The following is a 25,910-nucleotide window of genomic DNA, read 5'->3' on the forward strand; positions in this document are numbered from 1 at the left end:
TGGTGTCAAACGGTCATTCGAGAGTGAGAATCTGCACCGACCTTTTACTCATCACCATGGAGAAGGGCAATACAACTAGCTGCAATACATTTTTGTTTTTTAAACACAGGACATCACATTGTTTTCTGGTGTTTACACAATGTCAGAAATGTGAAATAATTGGAATCAGGCAACCGGAAAATGTGAAGAACATAAGACAAAAACCTACTCCATGAAAGTTTTAATGTTTAGTATTATAAAGTTATATTATAGTTTGTGATAGTAAAATCTGTTTCAGATCTGAGTTAACAACAGAAGGAAAACTGTAAGATTCTTTCATTCAAAGTTACCTTCAGTTGAGTAAGGGAATTATCTCAGCATCCACATTCATACTCCTCTCACAGCAAGACCATTTCATCTTGTTTTAAAGTTTGGGCTTCAGTGTGAGTTGAGTGCGCCTTTCTTTCAAACTTTCTTCTTGTTCTTCAGGGAACTGAAGAAACGAACTAAGTTAACCTTCGAGTAAAACAGAAAAGACCTCTTCTCCCAAATGTACTAAATAGCCTTGTATCGCTCCCTTTGGCCCAAATCGATAGGAGGTATAGTTGATTCCGCAACGCCATAGTTTCATCATGAAAACGAAGTGTTATTAATTTGCGCCCATATGGAGCCTATTACTCCAGATAGGATGGCGGTATTGATCGGACGAGCACGGTAAAAGAGGAGGGGTAAAAAAGTATTTGATCTTTTCATTAGCTCCTGTCTCGTCTCACAGCTGGGAGATTACAGAGCCTGCAGGTGCCCGTGGAGAAGAGAACACAGCCTCCGTGTTTTATTACGCTGCCGCATAGGGTGAAAGAGAAGGACTCGAGTGTCAATTAGTGGGCAAGAGAGTAGGTAGAGCAAAGCTTCGGGTGAATGAACACTCGCAGGGCAGAGGCACATAAATGGAATGGAACACGCTTGCAGATAACGCAATTAAAAATCGGAGAGCTGTCTTGAGATGTTGAGCCACAGCAGACATCAATCAGTTGGAAACAAACTCAATGAGGAGAACCTTGGCAGAAGTAAAAGAAAAAAGGGGAAACTATCGTTCCGCTTTATACAAGGCTATATAGGAAAGAACATAAACCAGGAAACAACACATTGACTATCTTGAGTAAAATACGTGACGCCTTTACCTCGTACCTTGGCCCCAGTCTCTGGAAGGCAATTTTTGTTTTAAGTGCTGTATTGTGTAAAACAGGGGTAGTCCTGTTACATTTAAAAGCTGTCGAGTGAAACATTTTCCAGACAACTTTAAGTCCCTATGAATGTCTGCGTTTAACTCTGAAATAAATTAACAGTTTTTTTGTCAGTGACAGCGTAACCTTAGCGTCCATTTTATCCAGCATAGTCCTTCAACCCAGTTGAAGTACTCAGGTAAATCCCTTTTCTTAAACAGCCCTCAGCTATAAACATTCACATATTAGTTAAGTGGGTGAGGTTGAATCACTTTGCAAAACTGTTCCCTGTCTCAGTTTGCAAAACTGAAATAGAACCACATCACTCATCTTACATGCCAACTGTCTCTGAGACATAATAGGATTTGGCACATGATTGTAATACGATTTGACATCCGTCACTTTGTTCACGAATAACCTTTAGTTTATAGCTATAACTGCAAAACCTAGATGCTTCTTGTGTTATTATTGTCTTCCAACCAAAATACGCATGCGAAGATTCTTACACTCTTTAGTATACACCTTGTTATGTGCTTGATAACTTCTTATAAAAAAAAATGTTTTATTCAGAAGTGAAAACTGTAAATGACAATATTTTGTAGGAAAGAAGTGACTATGGTGCTTGTGTAATATATATATATAACTTCCCTGTGAATCATGCGTGTAAATGGAGCTGCAGGCGTGCCCTAGTCCACTCTCCCTGCCAACCTCTGTTTGGTCCCCCCTGCCTTTGAAGAGCACTTCTGTTTGTTTACACTGGGGCTTCAAATTGCCCGTGATGCTTGGTTAGATTTCCATCAGGAGCCGGCTGGAGGTCAGAGCGCAGGGGGCTTACCTGGGGCTTCTGAAGTCCTCAGCTGTGCTGCGAGACTCCGAGCTCTCTCTCTCTCTCTCTCTCTATCTATCTCTGTCTTTCTCACTCTAACTCTCCCTCACTCACTCACTCTTTCTCTCTCTCTCTCTCTCTCTCTCTCTCTCTCTCTCTCTCTCTCAGAAGACAGACCACCAAGGCAGAGCTCTCTCAGGTGATATGGAGGCTCACACACACACACACAAACACGGAGAGAGAGAGAGAGAGAGAGGGAGATTTTGGTTTCTCCTGCCGAGCTGTCGGGGCTAAAACCCTCAGTTGAGTGGGAAATGTCTCGGGCTGGGAGGAATGAATATTTTATTAGAGCGGTACATGAGACAACTGAAGGAGGGGGGGTTGGGGTAGGGGTGGGGTAGGAGTGGGGTGGATGGGCGGTTGGTTGGGTGGGCAGCAGTAGATTTAGAGGTTATTTCCTGTAGCTTAAACACATTTTGTCAGTGAAATTTGTATGCGGAGAAAGCCATGGTATGAAACAGAAGGTCGTGGATTAATTATGTTGTTTTAATGGGCTCCCTCCCCACTCATTTATCATGTGTGTCAAAGAATAAAGCACTGACTATTAAATGTCTCAATAAGGTTTTGAAAATAGCCTTCAAATGGTAAAGTGCTTGCGCCTGTGTCTACTGGAGATCTTTAATTATCGAAAGCTTGAATCATTAGTGCCTGTTAAACAAGCTCGTTTTTCTCCGTATAAAATCATATAAAATCATATTTCTCGTGACAGCTGCAAAAAAAAAGCCACAATGGATTTGTCAATAGCTGTCATCCGGTAGATGCTTGCAGTTACATGTAGTTACACGGCAACACATAATCACGGAGCTTTAACACATCCGCTGCCAGGTTACACTCAGGTCAACCTGGGACAGTGTGCGCACAGCATGGCTTCCTCCTATGAAGAAACCATAGCCCGAAAGCTGCATGCCTTGCCACTCTCTGGATTGATGGCTTTCATTTGCTCCTCGCCGAAACCTCACAAGTGTGCTGATCACCAATTGCGTATTTGCTTTTACCAACGAGGTGGAATTGTTTTTTTTATACATATATATCAACAACGGTACGAGGCTCCGAAGAGAGTACGCCCAGATCGAATTCCTCTGGGCTGATTCTGGTTTATGAGGTTTGAACAAGCTATTTTCGAATCTCCTGACTCATTTGCCACCGTGAGGCAATAAACCTGTGGCACATGAGTCAGGGTGGCGAAGAGGGAGGGGGGGAAACACTGGAAGTCAACACAGTACCAGGCCTTGAGATAAACAACTTGTTTTGAATAGGAACTGGGACTGTGGTTTCTTTTGGAAGATGTAAAAAAAAAGTTGGCATTAACTAAGGTTTGTTTCAGATTCAATTATTATTAAACTCACATTGTTGACAAACACGCTTGCAGTTAAAAAAACAGCTCACTCATGCTTCTCTTATTAACAGGGTTTCTGAGAAGACTGACGGAGTGAGAAAGAGAGAGAGTGAGAGAGAGAGAGAGAGAGAGAGAGAGAGAGAAAAAAGTGTCTCCCTGTTAAATGTACAGGTAATAGAAGACTGAAGGTTGGGTTGTAAAACTAGCGCTCCGACTAAAGCACACACGAGGTGTCAAAGACCCTCTTTATAGGCAGTCTGCAGCATAACACTGGGATCCTGTTCTGCCTTACCTGTTATAGTTGGATCTCGCCAGACTCCAGGCTACAGGAGAGCTATTAGTCCCTGCTGAAATCTGACATGACAGTAATGTAAACAGTCAGTGGGAGGAATGCTCCGGGCGGTAAGAGACAGTCTAAAAAATCTGACCTTAACTAACGACGCTCTGGAAAAGCCAACCCAGTATTCATTTAAGAATCCGTGAAAAAAAAGGTGTTGCAGGGATAGGGATGAATTAGCATAAAACCAGCTGGGAAACATTCTTTATAAAAGCAAAAAAAAAAAAGAGATCTCTTTAAATCTTTGACGGAGTGGAAAGGAGACGAGGCTCTGCGGGAGATGAGGCGCTTTCTGTGGCAGCTGTGACAGTGACTTTTAGGGATAGGGAGCTCAAACAGAAGAGGAAGCCGCATAGAAATGACTTTAAATGAATAAGCGGGCCTGCTGCTTGATGCAGCTGAACACAATGGACACTTTTATCCACATTGTGAGAGCTACTGCTTTTAAGCGCTGTTTTTTTCCACGTGAATCATCCTGTTCTAGAAGAGCTATGGTTCTTATATTTCCCTTTTTTATGTAGATATAATATAGATGTGGTATGTAGTTATTTATGAGAAGACTTTTTAATGCTATGTGGTGGTTAGGTGCTGTCATCTACTTTTGTTCTGAGTTAAAACGCTGACTTCAAAAACACATCTCTCCTAAGAGAAAACTGTGAAAAGAATGAATAATCTCCACCTAAGAGATGCCTCGTGTTAGAGAGTCTGACTTTCTATCGGCTATGTAACATGCTAGCATGCTTCCTTATTTAAGGAACGTTATCTTTAGGTAGCCATTGGTGTGAGGTGTGAGGAAATTCAGCCTTAATGATGTATTCACCACCCAGTCCTGTTGGGCTGTAGAGACCTAATGCCATTAACTGAATACCTGGGAATGACTGTTGGAAGGGTAGGGAATACGAGTCACGTCCGTTGTCACACATGAGTAGTTTGAAAAGTGCCTTTCTGTGTGGACATAGTGAAGTCTTTCAGTTTTTCACCCAAAAGGGAATAAACATGTACAGTGTTGTAGAGTTGTAGAGGACATGATTTCTGGATATTAGCTGTAGTCTGTAGTCTCCCAGGGTTACAAGAGGAATGAGCGTGGGCAAGCTTGTTTGTTGTCAGTCTCTGCATTTTAAAAGGCTTGTGGGGGAGGTGTGATCCCTAAAGGAATAATTACTTGCTTAAAACTGAGAGCTGTTTTTATTAGACAAGGACCATTTAGGTCTTGCCTCAAAATATTGGAAAAATATAGAATACAAAAAAAAAACATAAAAAAGGAAGATAGTAAATGACAAAAAGGCAATATCTCTGGTTATGGTGGTATTGGTACGTGTTTTAAGTCGTTAATTAAACTCATGTTCCTACTCTGATTTAGCAGAAAAAACACCAACAAAATACGAACAAGCAGGTCTGGAGTGTTTCATGTGAGATGAATGCAAAGACTGCAATGGAAGGAAGGTGATTTGACCCTCATATTCAAGGTTTTTTTTGTATCAAACTACAAGGGAAAATCGCGCCCACTGGAACCATGAACCCAAAACAGAGACCAAACTCCAAGGCATACTTTCATAGGCTCACAATGAAGGGGATACAAATCTTAATAAAACTACTGAGCATTCTTATCACACCTGTTATCCGTTACCACAACTGTAAGTTGGGTTCATTCTCTAGTCACACCAAATTAAGTTTCCACTGAAACAGGCACCCAATGTTAGGTCATTTGACTTCATGACTTCATGCTTTTCAAAGGGCCGTGATAAAACTGGATAACTGAAACTTGTCAGCTCTTGGCAGGCCACAATGATGAGATGTATTAAAAATGTTGCGCTTCAATCCACAAAATGATGAATGAGAGAAAAAAAACAAACAAACAAAACGTCTCGGTTACTTACGTAACCTCGGTTCCTTAAGCAGGAACCAGATATAACACAATGGTACATGACGTAATGTCATGGCTACAAATCGAAGCATTTATCTATTCAGGCCTGAAAGGCCGCGAGATCTGTCAGCGCGCGCTCCTGGCCCCGCCTGCCAGGAGTACTATAATACCATAACGCGCGCCCAGATCTGCCTTGGAAAGAAACTGAGAAAGACAATCAAGAAAAGAAAAGTAACCGAGACGTTCCTTATCGCAGTTCACTGCGATATAACACAATGGGACCCTATACATTCCCGCGTGATAATACAGTGGCAGCCAATTACACACACCAGCTCTACTGAAGCCTTTGCCCTCATAGAGGTTCATACGGCCGCTGGCGGTGAACATATTAACAGGGCAACCTTTGTCATAGGCGGCAAGGATCGCGATCCTGCGCCTGTAGGAAACCACCCTGGAGTGTTTCATGTGCAACAAACATGTAGACACCGATGAACACACTTATCATATACATCGTTCTCAGGTCAGGGGATTCAGAGATCGCTCGCCTGCAGAACACCAAGAATTTAACAGGGCCACCTTTATCATAGGCGACAGGGATCCGTGATCCTGCGCCCGTAAGAAAACCCTGGGATGTTTCATGTGCAACATAACATGTAGACACTAATGAACACACTTATCATATCTATCGTTCTCAGGCCAAGGGATTCAGAGATCGCTTGCCCGCAGAACGCTATGAAGAAAACTAGGTTCAGCCACATCTAACATATAGAATCTAATGAAAGTGTGGCGAGAACTCCAGCTTGCAGCTTTGCAAATATCTTCCACTGAGACGCCCTTTAGTAAGGCCCAGGAAGACGAGACCCCCCGCGTAGAGTGCGCATGCAACTTCTCCGGGGGATCTAAAGACAAGCTCTTATAAGACAACACGATAGCCTCTACTATCCAACGGGAGAGGCTCGGTTTTGATAGAGGTCTGCCTTTTGCGCGTGCACCGAAGCACACGAATAGCTGATCTGACTGTCTGAAAGCTCTAGTGCGCTCTGCGTAACAGCGGAGAGCGCGCACTGGACAGAGTTTATTCAAACGTTCCTCCTCTGCTGACGCAAAAGGAGGAGGCGAGAAAACTGCTAATTCAATCACCTGATTGCGGAATGGGGTTACCACCACTTTAGGTGTGTAAGCAGCATTAGGTCGCATAACCACTCTGTCACCAGCGATCGAGAACTGAAGGCACGATGGACTGACTGACAGGGCTTGCATGTCACCAACGCGTTTTGCTGACGTTAACGCCAGCAGCAGCGCGGTCTTTAAAGAGACAAACTTTATGTCCACTGTCTCCAGGGGCTCGAACGGAGGCCCTGTGAGAGCACGTAACACCACTAGCAGATCCCAAGAGGGTATGAGGTGTCTCTCTGGCACCCTGAGCCGTCTCACCCCCGCCATAAAGCGTGACGCTAGCGGGTGACTGCCAGGAGAACTGCCATTAATGCCTGCGTGGCAGGCTGAAATGGCAGCCATGTACACTTTGAGAGTAGAAGCCGCCTTCCCCTCATCAAACAACTGCTGTAGGAATTCGAGAATAACGCCCAGCGCGCAGTTAACGGGGTCGTGCTGACGCGCAGCACACCACTGCTCAAAACTGCGCCACTTCAGCGTATACAGAGCCCGTGTTGATACAGCTCGGGCACTCTGTATTGTAGCCACCACCGCGTCCGACAAGCCTGACGCTATGAGCCTGCACCTTTCAGGTGCCAGGCTTTGAGACGCCACCACTCCGGATGGGGGTGCCACACCGTCCTGTGCGCCTGCGTTAGGAGGTCTCTCCGTAGAGGCAGCTCCCAAGGCTGCTGCACTGACATATTGACCAGATCTGCCACCCACGGCTGGTTGGGCCAGTGGGGGGCTATCAATATCAATTCCCTGCCCTCGCCCGCAATCCTGCACAGCACCTGCTGGAGGAGCGGGATCGGGGGAAAAGCATATAGGGGTAGGGCTGGCCACTGGTGGCCCAGCGCGTCTATGCCTAGTGGGGGATCGTCGCCCCCTAGCGAGAACCAGAGCGGGCAGCAGGTGTTCTGCCTGTTCGCGAACAGGTCCACCTGCGCCTTGAAAAAACGCACCCAGATCTGATCTATCACTTGTGGGTGAAGGCACCAGTCTGCTGCTCGAGGATCGCCCCTCGATAACAGGTCTGCACCGTAGTTGAGGTGGCCTGGTATATGAACTGCCCTGAGGGACAGGACGTGCCTCGCTGCCCACAGGAGCAGGCGAGTCGCCCAATGGTGTAATGACGGGGAGCGCACTCCGCCCTGGCGATTTATATACGCCAAGGTCGCAGTGTTGTCCGTCCTCACTAGTACATGCTGACCACTCAGCCTGGGCAGAAAGTGTTGTAGAGCTAGGACTACTGTTCGCAGCTCTAACACATTTATGTGAGACGCGGCTTCTGTCACAGACCAGAGACCGTTCACGCCTCTCCCTTCGCAGACCGCTCCCCAGCCTTTGGTGGAAGCGTCTGTGGTCACCACCACGCGACGCGACACTATGCCCATAGTGCCTGACGCGGCGAGAAACCAGGGGGTTCTCCAGATCGCCAGGGCTTTCCTGCATCTGGAGGACACCACTACTCTGCGATGCCTGTCTGTGACTGCGTTGAGCTTCATAGACAGGTACCATATTTGGAATGGCCGCATACGCAACATCCCTAACGGGAGCGCTATAGCGGCCGACGCCATCATTCCTAACAGGCGTTGGCAGCGCAGCGACGAGACTGACTGTCCCCGTCGGAACTGGCGCACGCATGCTTTGATGGCACTTATCCGTTCTTGAGACAGCCTGACCTCCATGGAGGTGGAGTCTAAGATCATACCCAGAAAATGCGTAACTTGCCTGGGGCAGAGAACGCTTTTCTCTCTGTTTACAACAAAACCCAGTCGATACAGGTGTGCCACCACTAGATGGCCATCCTGCACTGCTGCAGCTTTTGAATGGGAAGCAATTAACCAGTCGTCCAAATAGTTGTACACGCGTAAGCCGCGTAGACGTAATGGGGCGATAGCTGCCTCTACGCACTTTGTGAATACCCTCGGCGCTAGGGACAGGCCGAATGGGAGTGCGTTGAATTGGTACGCTATTCCTCCGAACGCAAACCTCAGATATTTCCGATGTCTGTGGTGGATCGGAATGTGGAAATAAGCGTCTTTTAAGTCTATCGTGATAAACCAATCGTTTGGCCTTATAAACTGCACAAGCCTGCGTGGGGTCAACATTCTGAACCGTAGCGGCATGAGTGCTTTGTTTAACACACGTAGATCTAATATAGGCCGATAATTCCCGTCTCTTTTGGGTACGAGGAAGTAACGGCTGTAGAAGCCTGCATTCCTTTCTTTGAAAGGAACTCTGCTTATGGCCTTTTTTCTGAGCAGGGAGACAATCTCTTCCCGTAGGAAGTGAGACTGTTCTCGCTGTATCACAGACTGTATTACTCTGCTGAAAGGCGGAGGGGAACGGGCGAATTGCAGAACGTAACCCTTTGAGACCGTCTTTAGCACCCATGGTGACACTGCGCATGCGCGCCAACTTTCTGCACAACCAGGGAGGTTGTGCTCTGAGTTGAATTTGTCGGGGACTAACCCGCTCATGGTCAATGAGTCTAAGCCTAGATCTACACCCACTCCGCCTAGGGAGGGGGACGAGATCTGGGGCTGCCCCCTCATGTTTTCGAAAAAAAATTGGGGGTGCGATTGCACTGTGTGCATCGCGGGGGGAGTTGCACAAGCATGCCTGGGCACTGCGCCATCTGGGACAGGAGTTAGGACATATGATTGTGGTGCTTGTGAAAACCTGCTTACCGTGCTGGACATGATTTCCACATGTGAGCGACGGGCTGATTTCTTTGGAGGCGGTGTGGGCTCCACCGCTCCCCCCTGTGTGACGAGTGGCTGACTGTCACGGTCAGGGAGCCTGAGGTCTCCCTCTGCCTCGCCCGCGGCGAGCGGAGTGCTGCCGCGGAGCCTGGGCTGCGCCCTGGGCAGGGCGCGCAGCTGGTTGTTGTGCTGCAGGCTGCGCTGGAGGGCGGAAGGGATGTCTCTGCCAGCCTCGCCCGGTGGATACCTTTGCTGGAGGCGCTGGCGAGCGGAACCCGCTTCTCTTCCGGCCCGGTGCGGGTGTGGTGTGTCCTGAGGAGGACGTCTCACCCGCGCCACTAGAGCGAGGCATCCAAGCCTGGAATACCTCTCTGCTCTTCTGCTGTTCTTCGAACTTGGCAGCCATTGTGACCACTGCTTCCCCGAAGGCGCCCTGGACAGAGACCGGGGCGTCGAGGAGTGGTGCTTTTTCTCTGTCTGACAGCTTAGCCAGTGATAGCCACAGAGACCTCTGGGTAGCCACCGCGGCACCCATCACCCTCCCCAGTGCCTGTGCCGTGCACCGAGTTAGTCTGAGCGACAGATCCGTCGCGCGACGGAGTTCTGCCACAGACGGGTGATCTTCCCCCAGCGACAAGGCAAGCTCAGTCAGGAGCTTTGCCTGGTAGCGCTGTAGCAATGCAGCCGTATTGGTCGTGCAGGCAGCCTGCCCTGCAGCCAAGTAGGACTTCTCTGCCAGCTGAGCCTGGTGTCTGCCCACCCGCGTGGGCAGGAGAGGCTTCTGGCCGAGACGCATCGTGGGGGATGCGGGCGAGAGGTAGCCCGCTACTGCATCCTCCACCTGAGGAAAGGAGAGGTAGCCCCTCTCCTTAGCCATGTGGAGCTGCATGTAGGGCGCGAACCCCGGCACCGGGGCTCGGCCCGAGTAGGGTATCGCCCATGTCGCCTGCAGTTCCTCGTGCACCTCCTCAAAGAAGGGGATGCTGGAGGGAACTGACGTGGCGGGGCCAGCATAGAACTCCCCGTCCAGCAGCGAGGACCGCACACTGGGAGGGGGAGGGAGAGGGAGCCTGAGGCAGCTGGCTGCTCTCAGCGCAACCTCGTGGAGCTGCTGGCCCAGGAGCCGAGACGAGGTAGGAGGTGTCTCCACCCGCAACCTGACGTCATGGCTCGTCTGCATTGCTTCCGCGATTGAGCTGTGCCCATCGGAGAAGTCTAGCAGACTATCATCATCCAGGCTGATGTCCAGCTCGAGCGCATCGTGGGGGATTGCCTGGACACCGCTTGGTTGAAGCTCCTCAGCCTCGCTGCCCGCAGCCCCAGGGCTGACAGGCGGCGGAGACGGGGAGAGACCCGGGAGCGGAGCTGCCGCCGCAGGCGACTGCTCACGCTCACCAAGTCCAAGGCTGAAGACGCACTCATTCCTACGGGGGCGTCAGCCCCGGATGGAACTAGTGCAGTCTCCTCGGCGTCCTTGCGCTTCCAGAACGCAAGGCGCCTGGTAGCCTTAGCTAGCGGGAGGCTAGCACAGATGGGACAGACAGGGGCTTCGCCTGAGAAGGCGCCCTCCGCGTGGTCCCTGCCTAGGCAGGTCACGCACCGACGGTGGCGGTCGCCCTTGGGACGGACGTGACCGCAGTCGGGGTAGTGTCTGGCCATCTTTTATCAATCTGAAAGTAGAGAAGAATGTTAAAACACAAGCACACTATCTGCAACGAACACGTTGTTAGCAAGCTAGCAGGCTAGTCAGAGACTTAGCCAGCCAGGCAGCAAGGATAGCAGCAACTACTTTCAAAATGAAATTAAGCCAATGAATTAAGCCAATGAATTTCGTGGCGCCCTGAGCTAGTGAGGGTTAAGGAACCCGATAACTCACCAACCCGTAGAGAGCGAAAGCACACAAAACTCTTTTGACTGTGGTAAGCGTTTGAGATATACTCAGAGATGTTCACTCCGTCTTGCGAAGTTTCAAAAGAGGCAGATCTGGGCGCGCGTTATGGTATTATAGTACTCCTGGCAGGCGGGGCCAGGAGTGCGCGCTGACAGATCTCGCGGCCTTTCAGGCGTGAAAAGATAAATGCTTCGATTTGTAGCCATGACATTACGTCATGTACCATTGTGTTATATCGCAGTGAACTGCGATAAGGAACATATGCATAGCGGTTAAGAGGTTTCATCAGTCAACCTCAGTTTTGCGGTGTTATAGGGTGAGGTTGAAGAATTCCTAAGTGATAATAAAAGATACTTGCAGTTTGACCTTTATTAGCATTGCTCAAAAATGTAAGAAATGGAACACTTGTCGAGATAGACATGAGAACATTTTTAATTGCCCCTTTAGTAAAAGGATTTAAGCAGTTAAACTCCATTTACACTTAATTTTCCACACACTAAAATGGCTCTATTAGAGGCTCCGCCGCCAAGTAGATATATCCTGAAAATTAATTTCCTACTGTAGAATATGCTCCCTTGTCTTAATTGAAGCCAGTTCTGAGCTGTGAAGTGGGCTCTCGGACCATAATAGCTCGAGAGCTTTCCATAGTTGCCAACTTTAGTTCACTAATAGTGCTCTCCATACAGCCACCCCAGGTCTCAGTTCCTCATTAGCAGGAAATCAACTTGGGAGTGGATTCCCTGAACAATGAAGCAACTCTGCAATGAAGTAATATAGTCCAATGGGTCATTAAGCTAACCAGCTACACTGGTCACTGTTCACCCTAGCTATCAGTAACACGACTGTAGTTAAAACCACAGAAGTGACTAGTCTGAGGCACCTTTCACACCTGCTATGCGATTCTGACCAAACGTACAAGGTAGGTGGGAAAGCACCCTAAAGTGATGGAATGCGATATAAGGGCAGCGGAAATATCTTATTCTAGTTTAGGACTAACCATAGTGTCTTGAGCTAACTCAGTTACATGAGTGACCCAAGTCTGTTTAGCAAACAGACAAATGGAAAGATGTGTCAAACATTCATATTAACAACAACACACAACCAATGCTGGACTCCACTGAACTATGAGAACAATGAAAAAAAAACGTGCCATACAAGAAATCAGTGCCATACAAGTGCTAAAAAACTAAAGGTTTGTCAGACTTTAATCAGCAGCTAGTAGATGCTCACCTCTAGCCATTATCCTGGATTCCAGAAAGACCTGATCTCGTAGGGTATTGTATTTCACCTAATGTTTTTTAATTCCATCCTGAACTTCTAGCAATAAAAAAGGCCAAGGAGTCCACAGCCAAAGAAAATATTTGAGATGAGGCTGCTTATAATAAAACTGTTGGCCTGCCATTACAGAATTGTAGTGTTATGTTTAGTCTGTAAACATTTGAATTTTTGACAGCAGAAACTATGTATTGCACCTTTAAAGCCAGCTGTGTTGTAGTATTTTACATTAATGTCTTGATGCTGTCAAAATACAGACACTCCACAGATGCAGCATTTCCAGAACAAACAATCTATAACTCACACTTATAAGACATTATCTTAATTGTCTGCTAAATAAATATGGGAGATCACACTTCCAAAGGTGCTATGGTGAAAAATGTGTCATGTTGTCAACACTCGTTATGCAGTGACACCATGATCAAAAACAACATCCTAATAACAGTGAAAAACAGTTTTGATGAATGCCACCCCTATATCACAAATTGCACCAATTCACAACCAATCATCTCTGTCACATCTGTTGTCACCTTTGTCACCGAAAATTAGTTATTTTTTTCGTAACACGTAACAAAAAGGCAATTACATCTGGATATATAAATACACTGTCTCTAAAATAGCCATCTGCACTCAAGTATACAGTAGACAGGAGAAGGGAGGGGGGCAGTGAGAGAGAGAGAGAGAGAGAGAGAGAGAGAGAGAGAGAGAGAGAGAGACTCACTGGTGAAGCAGTCTCACAAGAGTCTTTTGGGAGAATTTCTCTACTTTCAACAGAACAAAGTGGGAAACCATTGCTACCAGTGAGTGGCCCTGATCAAAGAGGCTTGATGGTCCTCTGTGAATCGCAGGTTTTTCAAAGCTATAGCTTGAGTGCGCTGTTCCCGCTTTCATCTGCTGTGACCTCCGACTCATGTGGTATTTTTATCCTTTTCTACCTCGTCCCTGTCTGGTCCCCAACAATGCCGTGTGTGTAGCGAGCGCATACTCAACAGGTTTGATGCTCTGAGGTGTCTCACAGGATACGCACAGGGCCGTTTTGGCAGTTAGATCACTCAGGGCTTCATGTTTATTCCATTAACCTCTCTGTCATCTAATGCATGGGTGCTACCGCTGGAGCTCTACCTTTCTTCTTCATCTCAAAGCCCAGCTGCATTTGCAAACTAAAAGGCTGACAAGCCTTCTGCATTTAGCTTCCAAGTGCATATAGGGCAATGCAACCTATAGTGCCCCACAGACATGAACGGTGTCAAGGGATTCAACAGAAAGCATGCAGGTAACGGATATCAGTTCAGTGACTGTGGGGTCTTAAGATGTTCTTTCTGATGAAGTCAGCTGAGGTGCCTTAGGAGGCTATTTAAATAGACTAGGATTCTGACAACACATAACTTCAAGGCAAGGGTGATTCTAAATAGGTTTTAAAATATGTATGATTTTTTTGCACCTTGAGGACACATATATAGTCACCAAAAAGAGAGAAATCGTGAGAGAGAGATTTGGTAAATGTAATTCTATAAGCATTAGGGTTCAGGGCATGCCTACTTCCTTCAAACATTCTGTCCAAAAATGGCCCCACAAGACAAACAAGCGACACCCACTGCCAACATGTGATGGAGAGGAGGGGTGTTCACTCGAGGCTGTAAACAGATTCTCTGCCATAAATCCTATATTCTTTCCACAGCTCCTAATTTGTGCTGTTCCTTGGTCATGCATACTTATCTCCAAACCGAAAAAAATAACAAAATGACCATGAAGAATTAAGGAGTTATTCCCGAGGTATCCAAGCCTTACAAACCCAATCCATCAAAACTACACCCGAGACAACTCGAGGCAAGCAGAGGTGTTTTGTTTATGAAACATATGAAAACTGGCTCCGGGCCTGTGAGTCATAAGTCTCGCGCAGACTCTCAGCATCCTTGTATTCAGTAGCGCACACAATACTTGAAAGTAAGAATCATCCCTCCCACGTAACCCTCGATAAGCAGACTAAACAGCCCCATCTGTGTGCCTGTGTGCGGCTGGAGGGAATAAAGACGCGTGGAGAATGAGGTGGTAAATGGGAACATCATTTCTGAAGGAAGCAAAAAAAAGGAAACTCATCCTCCCTGCCCTGCATTCGTGACAGACGGGAGCACACTATCGAGTTTGCACCTGTCAGGGCTGTTCCTGGCACCATCAGTGACTCGATCATCTCAAAGACGCACCTTTGACAAACACACAAGCGAGGAACGCCTTCGTGAAAAAAGAACAGACACTTTGTGAGCGAGTGTGAGAGACATGGGAGATGAGACAGGAGACAATCAACTCACGACTCTCCCTGCCTGCAAACGCTGTCTGACAAGGGAAGAGCTTGTACTCTGAAGGTCAGAGTTCATATTGGTGAACATTTTCACATTAGTGGAAAATTATGCAAACAAGAGGGTGTAATATCTGATAAGGAAAAAATCAATTTTTTGTACATTCCAATGCTGTAACATACTGTAATATCTAATGGGAAGGGACTAACAAAAACTGCTATTATAAGACGTATGGTTTAAAACTAAGATTGTAATTAAACTAATGGAGCTTAAGCAAAATGAACACTACAGGTAGAGTCAATATTTGAACCACTACTACATTTCATTTCATTACTTAATTAGTCTAAAGGTTCTACAGATCTTCAGATGCTGCAAAGTTATATTATTTGCCATGTAAGGGATCATGTATATTCTTCTTTGTCCTGAAAGGATATATTTTCTGACACTGACCAGCGGACTATACATTTTCCCGCTTATTATACATCAACTTGTCAAAACAATAAAAGACATTCCTCCAAAATATCTCTTTTAAGTGATTTTGTTGTCATTTCATGGCTTCCGCAGAAAAAAATAGATCTTCATGCAAACAGAACTTTAAAGTTTTAGGTGTTGCATAGCAACGTAGTACTTGCTGAGCTCAAGTTACAATGAATTTCCGTTATGATGAGCGAGCGGAGTACTTGCGGAAAGATATGAAAGATGTGAATCAGAAGCAACAAACCCGTTGCCTATGGCAGAGGTCATTAACTTTTTGCAGCTGACATTATGGAAGAATATCGGACCTCCGAACATTGGGGTAGCCCATTCAAATCAATGGAACATGCTGCAGCAGTCTGAAGAGCCGTATAATAAGGTAATTTAATAATTATAAAATAGACTATGTTGCTGAGGATAGGGTGTTGCTGAAAGTCCCTTGCTTAGGGCAGGGAATATTATTGACTTCAGATTTCATGAATCACAAGGTTGTGGTGAGATCCCTTTACATGGAGAGATGAGCTGTGCAATTAAAAAGAAATGAGCAAATAAAATCAATGAGATCACTTACACTGTGGTGACAAAGGACTCAACAAAGGACAACATGGTCCTACATCTTGATTAGCTTTTATAATGAGCAGAATGGAATGACTTAAAGCAATACTTTACATTCAATACAAAATGTTGTAATATTTATTCATAATTCCACACGTATATGTATGGAATATTATGGTATTAATGAAATGACATGGATGAATGTTGACATTTTGAACTTAAAGTAAAATATATGTCCAATTAATTTTACAGACAGAATACATCTAAGAAATCAAACTGGTCCTGTCAAATAGACCCATACTGAGGATATTGGGTATGCATCCAGGGCTGTGAAACCTGCCAGTGTTGTGATTGAAGCTGGACAGAAATGCTGATAGAAATATCTTTAGTGACAGCAGCAGGTGAATGATAAGCCAGAGGGGTGATAAGAGGGCCAGAAACACCATGTGTGTGTGTGTGTGGGGGGGGGGGTCTGTATTAAAATGTACCTCCCATGCTATCTAGACAGATTGAGTCTAAAAACCATCAATCTAGTTGATGGTATCATTCAATATCAGCAGAATTTAAGAAAAATGTCATTGGTTATAGGCGAAAATAAGATATGTAAGCATATGTAAGATCAGACAATTTTAAAAACAGAGTGAAAAATGTCCCGAAGAACAGCATAATAACTGAAAATGATGAAACCCATCTTATACAGTATTCATACCATAAACCGCAGAATACCCCGAAACAGCTGCTGCTAATAGATTCCATTTTATCATATATTTAGTTAACATGCTAAGTGACATCAGAACAGCTCATTTGTATGTGCCCAGTCTAAATGTAAAAGATTAATTTGGATAAGACATTGCCAGGTCCATTAGCCAGTGGCAGCATTAGTCATGAGGGATTTGCAAAATGGCCCGGCTCGTCTAAAAGCACAGGATCATCTCTCCAATCAGACGTCCTCGTCAGATATTTGCAGTGTCCTGCAACTTCCCCCATCTCGTTTCAAGGGCATTCGGCCCACGTAGTTCTCTCATGCGTCGCTAACAAGGCTGCCTCGGTCAGCTGGGACACGCTAGCACGCTAGCACCCGCTCTCAAAGATTCACTCACTACACTGGGGATTTGTGAACACACTTTAAAAAGAAGCAGATGAGTGTGGGTGGGTGGGGGGTGTGTGGAACAGCTTACACATACATTATCTAATTGATGCAAAAATGTGCCAGCACTTTAAACGCCATGTGAAATCAGCAACCATGCAGGAGAGGTTCCTTGGTCTGGGGTTGTAGTGACGCCAAGCCACAGCACAAATACACCGCTGTGAATGTTAATGCTGTGGCAACTTCCACCACTTTCAGGACATGTTATTTCTCTATCTCCACTGTAGGGGTGATTTATTTATGAAAAGGTAATGACAATGAATGAAGTTTAAAAAAAAGTCAACAGAGCCAAGACTATAAAAAGAAAAAAAGAGCACTGCTTAGCTTTCAAACACCAACGCTGACTATGTCAAATCAGTAATATTTCCATCCGTGTCTTTGTAGTGGTTTTGCCTAAGAACATCGGCTAAATGAACAAACACACTGTATCACCAATCTCAGCTATAACAATATTCCTATATCCAGAGTGCTGGACATCACATTTATTCAGAATCCTTTGGAGGCACTGCAGTCTGTAACTGCACTCTTGTGATGCTTTCTACTGCGTCCGGCCTTAGTCCAAAGGGACTTAGCGTCGGAATTTTCTGGAATCTGAGCAGGGCCAGAGTCAGGATTTTCTGTCTCCTCTCGCCGTGTGTCATTCCTCTTCTGTAATTCTGTACAGCCATGCACACAAACCCTCATGCAACCCAAACGCATGGCCGCTAAAGTTCCACTGAATATGATCTTATCCTTCCAGACATTTCTGGCCTGAGGGCCTCGCCGTTGGCTCTATCTGAGTCTGTGAGAAGTTTGGCACGCTGTGTGACTGTATGAGGAGGAGTGTGGATGTTACTTTGGATAACTAAGCAAGTCGGACTAAAACCAAGCATGAATGAAAAACATATTTTCTCTTGCTCAGCTCCGTCGAGTTCTCCACAAGTACTCATTGTACTCCACAAGTACTCAACATCGAAGAGACATGTGTGCTGTATACAACTACCTCTTCATCATTCTCTTCCTCTTTCTTCACCCGTCTCTCACAAACATAATTTTTTGAAGTATGCATTATACAATAGTGGAATGAAAAATGGGAGGACACTGCTTCAGTTTTTTACTGTGCTTTAGTCATGTTTTGGTTCTGAAGTTGAGTTGGGCCCCGGGGAGCCGTAGATGTAGGAGTCCGTTATCTGGAAGTTTTTACTCGTCTCTAAACCCTTATAAATCCACGGAGAGGAAAGATGGTGTCATGAATCCTTCATGTACAGAACAGTCACAAAGGGAGACTTGCAGCCTTTGGCAAAATGCTTACATGCATTTTCCCCTTTTGCTTGTTATTAATACTTGGAAATAAACAAAAATGTCTCACCGTATGAAGCGAAACAATTGCAAAATGAACATGTAGTTCAGTGGTTAAGTAGTAATCCTGCATTCTTCCCTAATCAATTAATTAAATCTAAGTAATTTATAGTAATTTAAGTCATATGGACTAACCACTGAAGAGTATGCCATATAGTTCAATTTGATTTCGATTTGCTTTTGTGTATTGTGATTTTCTGACTACTTGTTGTAGATACGTTTTTTTATTTTTTTATTTCAGACCCTATCCTTTCAGTTTCAGCTGATGATAATAACCTTGTCTAGTCGGAATAAACAGACTGCAGTATTTTGAAGCAATGCAGGTGACAAGGCCATTTCATCACAGAATACAGGCAAATGCCACCGTTGCCACATAGAGTGAAGGTGAGTCTCTAGTGAAACAATCAAACCCAGTCTCGTAAGTGATGATATTTAGACACAAAGAGCGCCTGAACTCGCTTGTTCAAACATTGCTTAAAATGGAGGGAAACTAATGGATTCTCCTCAAGAGCTAATTGACCTGTGACACCGGAGAGCCAGGTCAATATCTTTTTGTTGCTGCACCATATGCTGATTGAAAGCTGGCTGGCTGATGTGAAGCTCGGCAAATGAGTCTAAAATGTCAACATGTCAAAAGATACAACTGTGTGTGTCAGCTCAGTATTCTCCGCACATAATATGTGTGGTAGGACACAAGGCAGAAATGAGTCTGACAAAATTATATGTTGCTGAAAATAAATGAAACATATTCTGAACAGTTTAACACAGAATAGAGAGTTAAATGACTAAGGATGGAAACTTCAACACCAACAACAGTTTTAAATATGGGTGTTTGTTTATTTGTGTTTGTTGTTGTTGTTGTTGTTGTTGTTGTTGCATGCTTCCCATGCTAAGTTAAAACCAACCATTTTTTAGGAAAGTATAGTCTACCTGGGTACAAAGACTCCAGTCCGTACACGCATGGGACTTGTGCGTTCTCAAAACATCTCAAAGCCTGTCTGCTTAGACTTGGATGACATCATGTCTCTTGACAAATGCTTTGAAAGTACAACTCCCAGCTTCTCATGTTGATAACTTTTGAACTTTTGAAATCTGAAATCTCTGTCAAACTTGAGGCGGCCTCAACTGCTCACTATACCATCACTGAAAAAAAAAAACTCCTCACGCATATCAAAACAGAGCTTCACAGGTTGAGTTTGACAAATATGTTCAACGGTAAAAAATGTACTTTAAAGGCAGAGACTCTGGTCTCCTTGCTTACATTTTTTGCTGCAGTAGCACACACACCATGCTCCTAAAGCATGATTGATTTCATGAAAATACTTCCCAACCAGATAAAACATCCAGTTACTGCATCAAAACTCCATATCCCATGAGCCTCCAGCTAAGGGAGCTACAGGCCAGTCATACTGGAAATGAAAGGCTCACTGTTTTGACAGTAATCAGAAGCAACTTTTGCTTCACTGTCTATTTCAATCATTTATTTCCTCGGTCTCAAAGAAAAAAAAAAAAAGACCTTACCGATGAATAAGTTCCACTCAGGGTCCAAGTCTGCCTGATTTGCCAAGCAGCCCTTTATGACATTCTGGCAGTAGTTTGCACAGGGCTTCAGGTCAGGCATTCCTCCGCAGTACGGACAGTAGAGCATCCGCGTGAGCGCCTTGGAACAGCCTGGCAACAGATTCACCTGTAGGCAAGAAAAGGCATGTTTTAGGAGACAGACTGGACCACAGAAACTCTTTTAGTTTTAGTATGTGTTATCACTACACAGTTTGGCAGATGGGCAACTCAAGAGCTCAGTATGTTAAAGCAACTACTTCAGTTATAACGAGCAATGCAACGATAATTGGCAACCAGATGAAATGAGGTGTGCAGGAGAATTGCTCAAAAAGAAGTACGCAGAAGAATTGCTCAGAAATACCGGCCTCCTTAAAAGGATTTTAAATTTGGATGGACATGAGAGAGGAAAAAAAATGCAATTTTAAGTTGCATGTCATTAAAAGAGAAGTCATCCTGAGGTTCAATGCTTGAGATCCATTCTAAGGAAGAGAGCAGACACCTATACAGACATCACGCCCCACCAAGCAATCTACCATTGTTATACCGGACGAGGTCGCCTGACGTCGTTCTAACACTGATATCACCTCCTTTGGCCTGACGTTTGAAACCAACAGTATCCTCACATGTGGTCAGACCTCGATCGAAGAGGAATACCCCCCTTCTCTCCCCCACCCCCCCCCTAGTGAAACATCTGGTAATTGGACGTCAGCTTGTGTCTTTATGCTTGACTTCAGCACTGTCCACTCAACTGCACCCCCCCAACCCCCCCCCCCCCCACACACACACACACACACACACGTAAGCGCCTGGCTGAGCTTAACTGAGCTGAGCCGCATCACGCCGCGCTGGGTGAGGCTTGTCGTGACTGAGAGTATACAACAAGAAATCGAAAACATCAGGCCAAGCCGTGCCAAAAGAAGAGTGACTCATGCATGTCAAGAAGGGCCTGCCCCAACGAGGAATTAAATCAAAGCTGACAGGCCGTCTCGCTTCCTGTTAGCAGACCAGAAGGCAAACCCAGCAAAGCCTGGTGTCTACATACCCACCCTGTACATACATGAGAATGTCTAGGGCATCTTACGATGGTGAATTCAGTTGGCACAATTGCCGCTTGGTGTTTTTTTGTTTCTTTCATTTTTCCCCGAGACACAGGAGGCATCATAGCCTTCCCCATCTTTTATCACAGAAAAATGTGTCTGCATCTTTGGTGCTCGCGAACTCCAGCATCAGCCTCTCTACAAGAGCTGTTTATAACAGTTAGGATCAAACAAAGTTGTTCTGACACATGCAATTTAGCAGGCGCATCAGACACAACCTCACAGGGGGCTTTGAAGATGATGTAGTGGAGATGTCATCTCGGCATGCCATACCCCAAAAAACGTGTGTACTGGCAATTTGTTCCCAACAGGCAACAAGTGTGAGCAACACGGCAGATCTAAAACCTACCGCCCCCCCCACCACCACCACCACCACCACACACACACACACACACACACACAGAGACACACAGACACACAGACACACACACATGCCCCATCCTTCTGAATTGGAAAGTGTGTGTTCGGAATAAATAAGCCTTTTTATATTGTGCGTCATGAGCTCTGATTGCCTGGATCATTCACAACATCACAACATTTAAGTTAAGCATTTAGGCTTAGGAGACCTGCAGAAATGCACAACCCTGAGAAATGTTGTCTGTTTCTATATACTATTTTCTTGAGTGTATGGAAGATGGAATCATTTTGTCCTCTCTGTGGAGATACGGAAGACACATTTCTTTTTCTCTGGGCATTGTGTCTTCTCTCTCCCATTAATAGCTGTACTTCAAAGAACTACAAGCATGGCATTTATTCAGAACACAGAACAGTAAAAAACACACACTGAAAAAAAACTTTGTTTACTTTCAACAAACATGCTTTGGTGTTTGTTGTGTTTCTATCTCTTTGAAATGAATATGTTTTTTGCTTGGTTAGGCCATTTCGGGCAACTGCAATCCTCCTTAAATATACTTAATCCCTACTTGTGAAAAAAAACAAACAAACAAACTGTACACAATGGCAAGCTAATGCAATACATTGCAGTGTTAGAGCTGAGAAGTAAGCCTATTCTTTCAGCACTCCCAAATGCACACATACACCAGCACATAAAGCAAACACACTAGTAGCCTAGTAGCACCAAAAATAAAAATAAAAACAATTCAGCAAAGGACCACAAAATGTTAAAGGACCATGAGCAAAGAGTGCTTAAGTATAGAAAAATCACCAACCCGCATTCATTTCAAATGAGCAGAAATGCGGTCCATGCCCTGAGGCTGGCCTTTTGCACAAAACTACGGCTTCAGCTCCTTTATTGAAGTCTGGCTAAGCACACTGAGGCAGTGGCTGACTCACTGACTCACCTCAAAGCTAACTCATCATAGCCATGAGATTCAGTCGATATATATGCACTCCTTCATAAACAGTAACAGTTGAATCCTGCTTACAGCTTGATCGGTTATTTGACACCAAATGGAGGAATGAGTAACAATTTAAGCTCTATGTCAAATATGAAAATAACAGTTTACAGTTTATTTGGGCATTGCTAGTTTGGGTTGGGGGGTTGGTGTTGGTGGAGGGGCTTATAACTCCAAGGACCGACATAACCGTTTCATCCACAGCTAACAAAATGCTGATATTATCATAAATATTTACAATACATCACTCACCTTGATTATTCTAACGGAATACGTTAGAAATTACATTTTAGGACATGCATTCTGTAATCTGTAGTGCAATACATATTAAAAGCAACCCTCCCAATACTGACCAGGGTTGGGTTTACTCAAATCAAATATGACATATGTAAACACTATCTGACTTTGTGTCTGTGTCTGTGTCTGTGTCTGTGTGTGTGTGTGTGTGTGTGTGTGTGTGTGTGTGTGTGTGTGTGTGTGTGTGTGTGTGTGTGTGTGTGTGTGTGTGTGTGTGTGTGTGTGTGTGTGTGTACGCAGATACTGTATGTCTGTGTGTGTGTGTGTGTGTGTTTGTGTGATAAAACATTTTTGTGTGTGTGTGATAAATAAATCAGATGATAAGTATTATTCAGATATATTTCTCAATTTACCCCTGGATCACTGGGCTCCACTTCAGTACTCACATATTTTCGGTGTTAATAATAGATGCAATCTTCTGGGGGTAACTACAGTCTGAAACTCACATCATCTCAGACTGCTCTCTGAAACTATTTATATGGCCCACACACTTCTGTTGTAATATTAAGGCTAACAACACCTAGTACATCTAGTAGAATAAATCATACCCGTGTATTACTCTCTAAACACCGTCCCTAATTATGAGTAATGTATGCTTATGTCCCTTTCTGATAGACATGTGAACAATCACGTGTGATTGCAACCTTCTGAAAAGCAGGCTGTCTATGTGGAGATTCATTGATTATGTCATATGTTCCTTAGCGTCTTTATTGAGCTACTGTTTCCTCAACAGGCACTTCACAAGGACAAAAGGAGTTACCTTGCCATTTCTAAAAGCCACTTGAGAATGAGTGTGAAGGATTAAGTGTAGTTGGAGTGTTAAAAACCTTAAAACGGCACAAGACAGAGCTACCTAAGAGTGTGTGCTATAATAACCGCTTGAACGTCCCTCGAATGTGACACCCTTGGTATGAGATGAGGAACATCCATACGGCAGCGTGAACATAATCCAAAGCTATTCCGACAGGTAATGGAATCCTGTTTGGCAGGGAAATCTGGAAGCCTCAAAGACTCCCCATAAAAAAAAATAAGAGGGAGCTCAAAGAGCGGGCAACAGGAGAAGTCTCCACGTGTCAGCTTTGATATAATGCAATCATAACAACGCTTGACATTGTTCATCCTCTCCCGCGTCTTTCTCATATCAAATCAGAGAAGATGAACTGAACATACGAAATGGACATTGAAAGAGGCAGGGAAATGTCCACCATCTGTAGGGCTGGCTAAAAGACAAAAACTAGCCAGTGCATACTGAGGACAACCACTCAGCAGAGTATAAAGGGCTTTTCATATTTTGGACGGGAGGATGAAGAGTTCATTGCTAGAACACACCCACTCCTCTTAAAGAGATTAAGATGGTCAATATGAGAAAAATATGTGGAAAATGTTTTGGATTTTGGTATCAGCTGTGATTGATCGGGCTGTTCTACGGGGAATATCTATCTAATTGCCTTTGTCAGTGTCCGTAAAGCTGTATTGGAAATACAGTCAAATCCACAGCCTGTAAGAAGTGGCTGCATATAGATGTTCACCTTCAAGTCATATTGAACTGCATGTATCACTTGCAGTGACCAACAGTCATCAACCGTATCATTATCATACTGTAGAGCATCTGAATAAAGGTGAGAGAAAAATTATTATAAAATCAAAACTGATTCAGTGCTATAACATTTTCTCAGGTCCACCTGTTAAAATACACAGGCCGTTTCTTTATACACAAGAAATAAATGTGTATTGTAAAACATGAAATACATTTTTCTGGGCTCTTTCTTTGGGTAAAGGAGTGTACAATAAATTACAGTCCCTGTGAGGGGTAGCTGTAGGTGGACAAATATATTAAATATTTACATGCACACATATAGATATAACATTATGATGAACTACATCAAATCCTCATTTGGTACCACTTCAGATGTCCTATATTCTCATGCAAACCATACAAATGAACCATTCAAGTTTGAAATACAATACCTAATGAAGGACAAAGCACCAAAAAAACATTCCACGAGAAAAAACATTTGCCATCTTTTAATTCCCCCCTAGCAGGCCTCTCCGTCTTAACAAACAGCCTCATCTTCTTCACTTTGCTAGCAGTATATCATTACGTGCAGTCTTTTTAATAATTTCCCCATCTTGCTAACTAGCATTAGCGGCAGTGTGAGATAGTCGGCGAGCTATCACCATCAAAGCCTGACTGCTCTAATTGAGTGCTGCTTTAATACATCAGCCAGCGAGCAGGAGCAGCGCCCTGGTGGGGGGTGGGGGGTAGTGAACCCCCCCCAGCAGAGGCCTGGCTGCAGTTAACACTCGAAGAGGGGAGAGTAGAGGGGGCTCGAGCTGCTGGCTCCCAGCCTCCATGCAGCTGCTTCTTACAGGGAACACACAGAACAGAACACTTAGGCGGGTAATAAAGACAAGAGCGGGCCGCCATTCGCTATGCTCTACTGACACAGATCATGGTCTATTGGCATAGTTTATTGCCGCTTGGGCTGCCGGTGCTTAGCGTATTCAGGCTCCAGCACGTCTTTCAAGGACAAGTATAGGGCACGGGTTTGGTTTGTAGGGGCCTATCCCTTAATGAATAGTCCTACCGTGTTGCCAACAATGGGAATATGAACTGTCTGCTGCAAACTGATATTTCCAACTACTTCCCATTAACAACTAGGCCAGCGTGTGTTATTTGCAAAGACATTCCGCATTCTCCAACTCTGATCCAGACTCACAGGGCCCATTCTATTTTTAAAAGTACGCCATTATAGCATTTAACTCAAATGTGTCCTGCATTGACCTGAATTACAGTTAACTTCCTAATGTTAAGGTTACAGCTGAAATAGAGAACCTCACATTAATTAAAGGAATACCTAAATATAGTGGAGCTCCTTTGGGAGATAAGATTTAATAGAATTTAAGGCCATTCAATTAAAGGACTATAACATATTACATTTTTAAATCTAAAATTGTCCAAACCAAATATACCTTACTCTAGAGCAGTGGTTCCCAAACTTTTTACAGTCCCGTACCCCTTCAGACATTTAATCTCCAGCTGCGTAGCCTTTTAAAGGTAGCCACCTTTTACTTTAATTCCGTTTTAATCCGTTTCGGCTCATTTTGTTCACCCAGAGGTAGATTGATGGCTTAA

General features: G+C 44.7%; 1 protein-coding gene across 2 annotated transcripts in view; it reads right to left on the reverse strand.

Moving 5' to 3' along the window:
- Positions 1-25,910, reverse strand: part of gpc6a (glypican 6a) — a 153,034-nt gene that overhangs the window by 59,815 nt on the left and 67,309 nt on the right. For both annotated transcript variants that reach the window (XM_012840813.2, XM_012840812.2), the window contains exon 4: positions 19,987-20,152. In XM_012840813.2, coding sequence (XP_012696267.1) covers positions 19,987-20,152 — 166 coding nt within the window. The remainder of the gene's footprint in view (positions 1-19,986; positions 20,153-25,910) is intronic.

The sequence above is a fragment of the Clupea harengus genome, chromosome 21, assembly GCF_900700415.2.
Source record: "Clupea harengus chromosome 21, Ch_v2.0.2, whole genome shotgun sequence".
Taxonomy (NCBI): Eukaryota; Metazoa; Chordata; class Actinopteri; order Clupeiformes; family Clupeidae; genus Clupea; species Clupea harengus.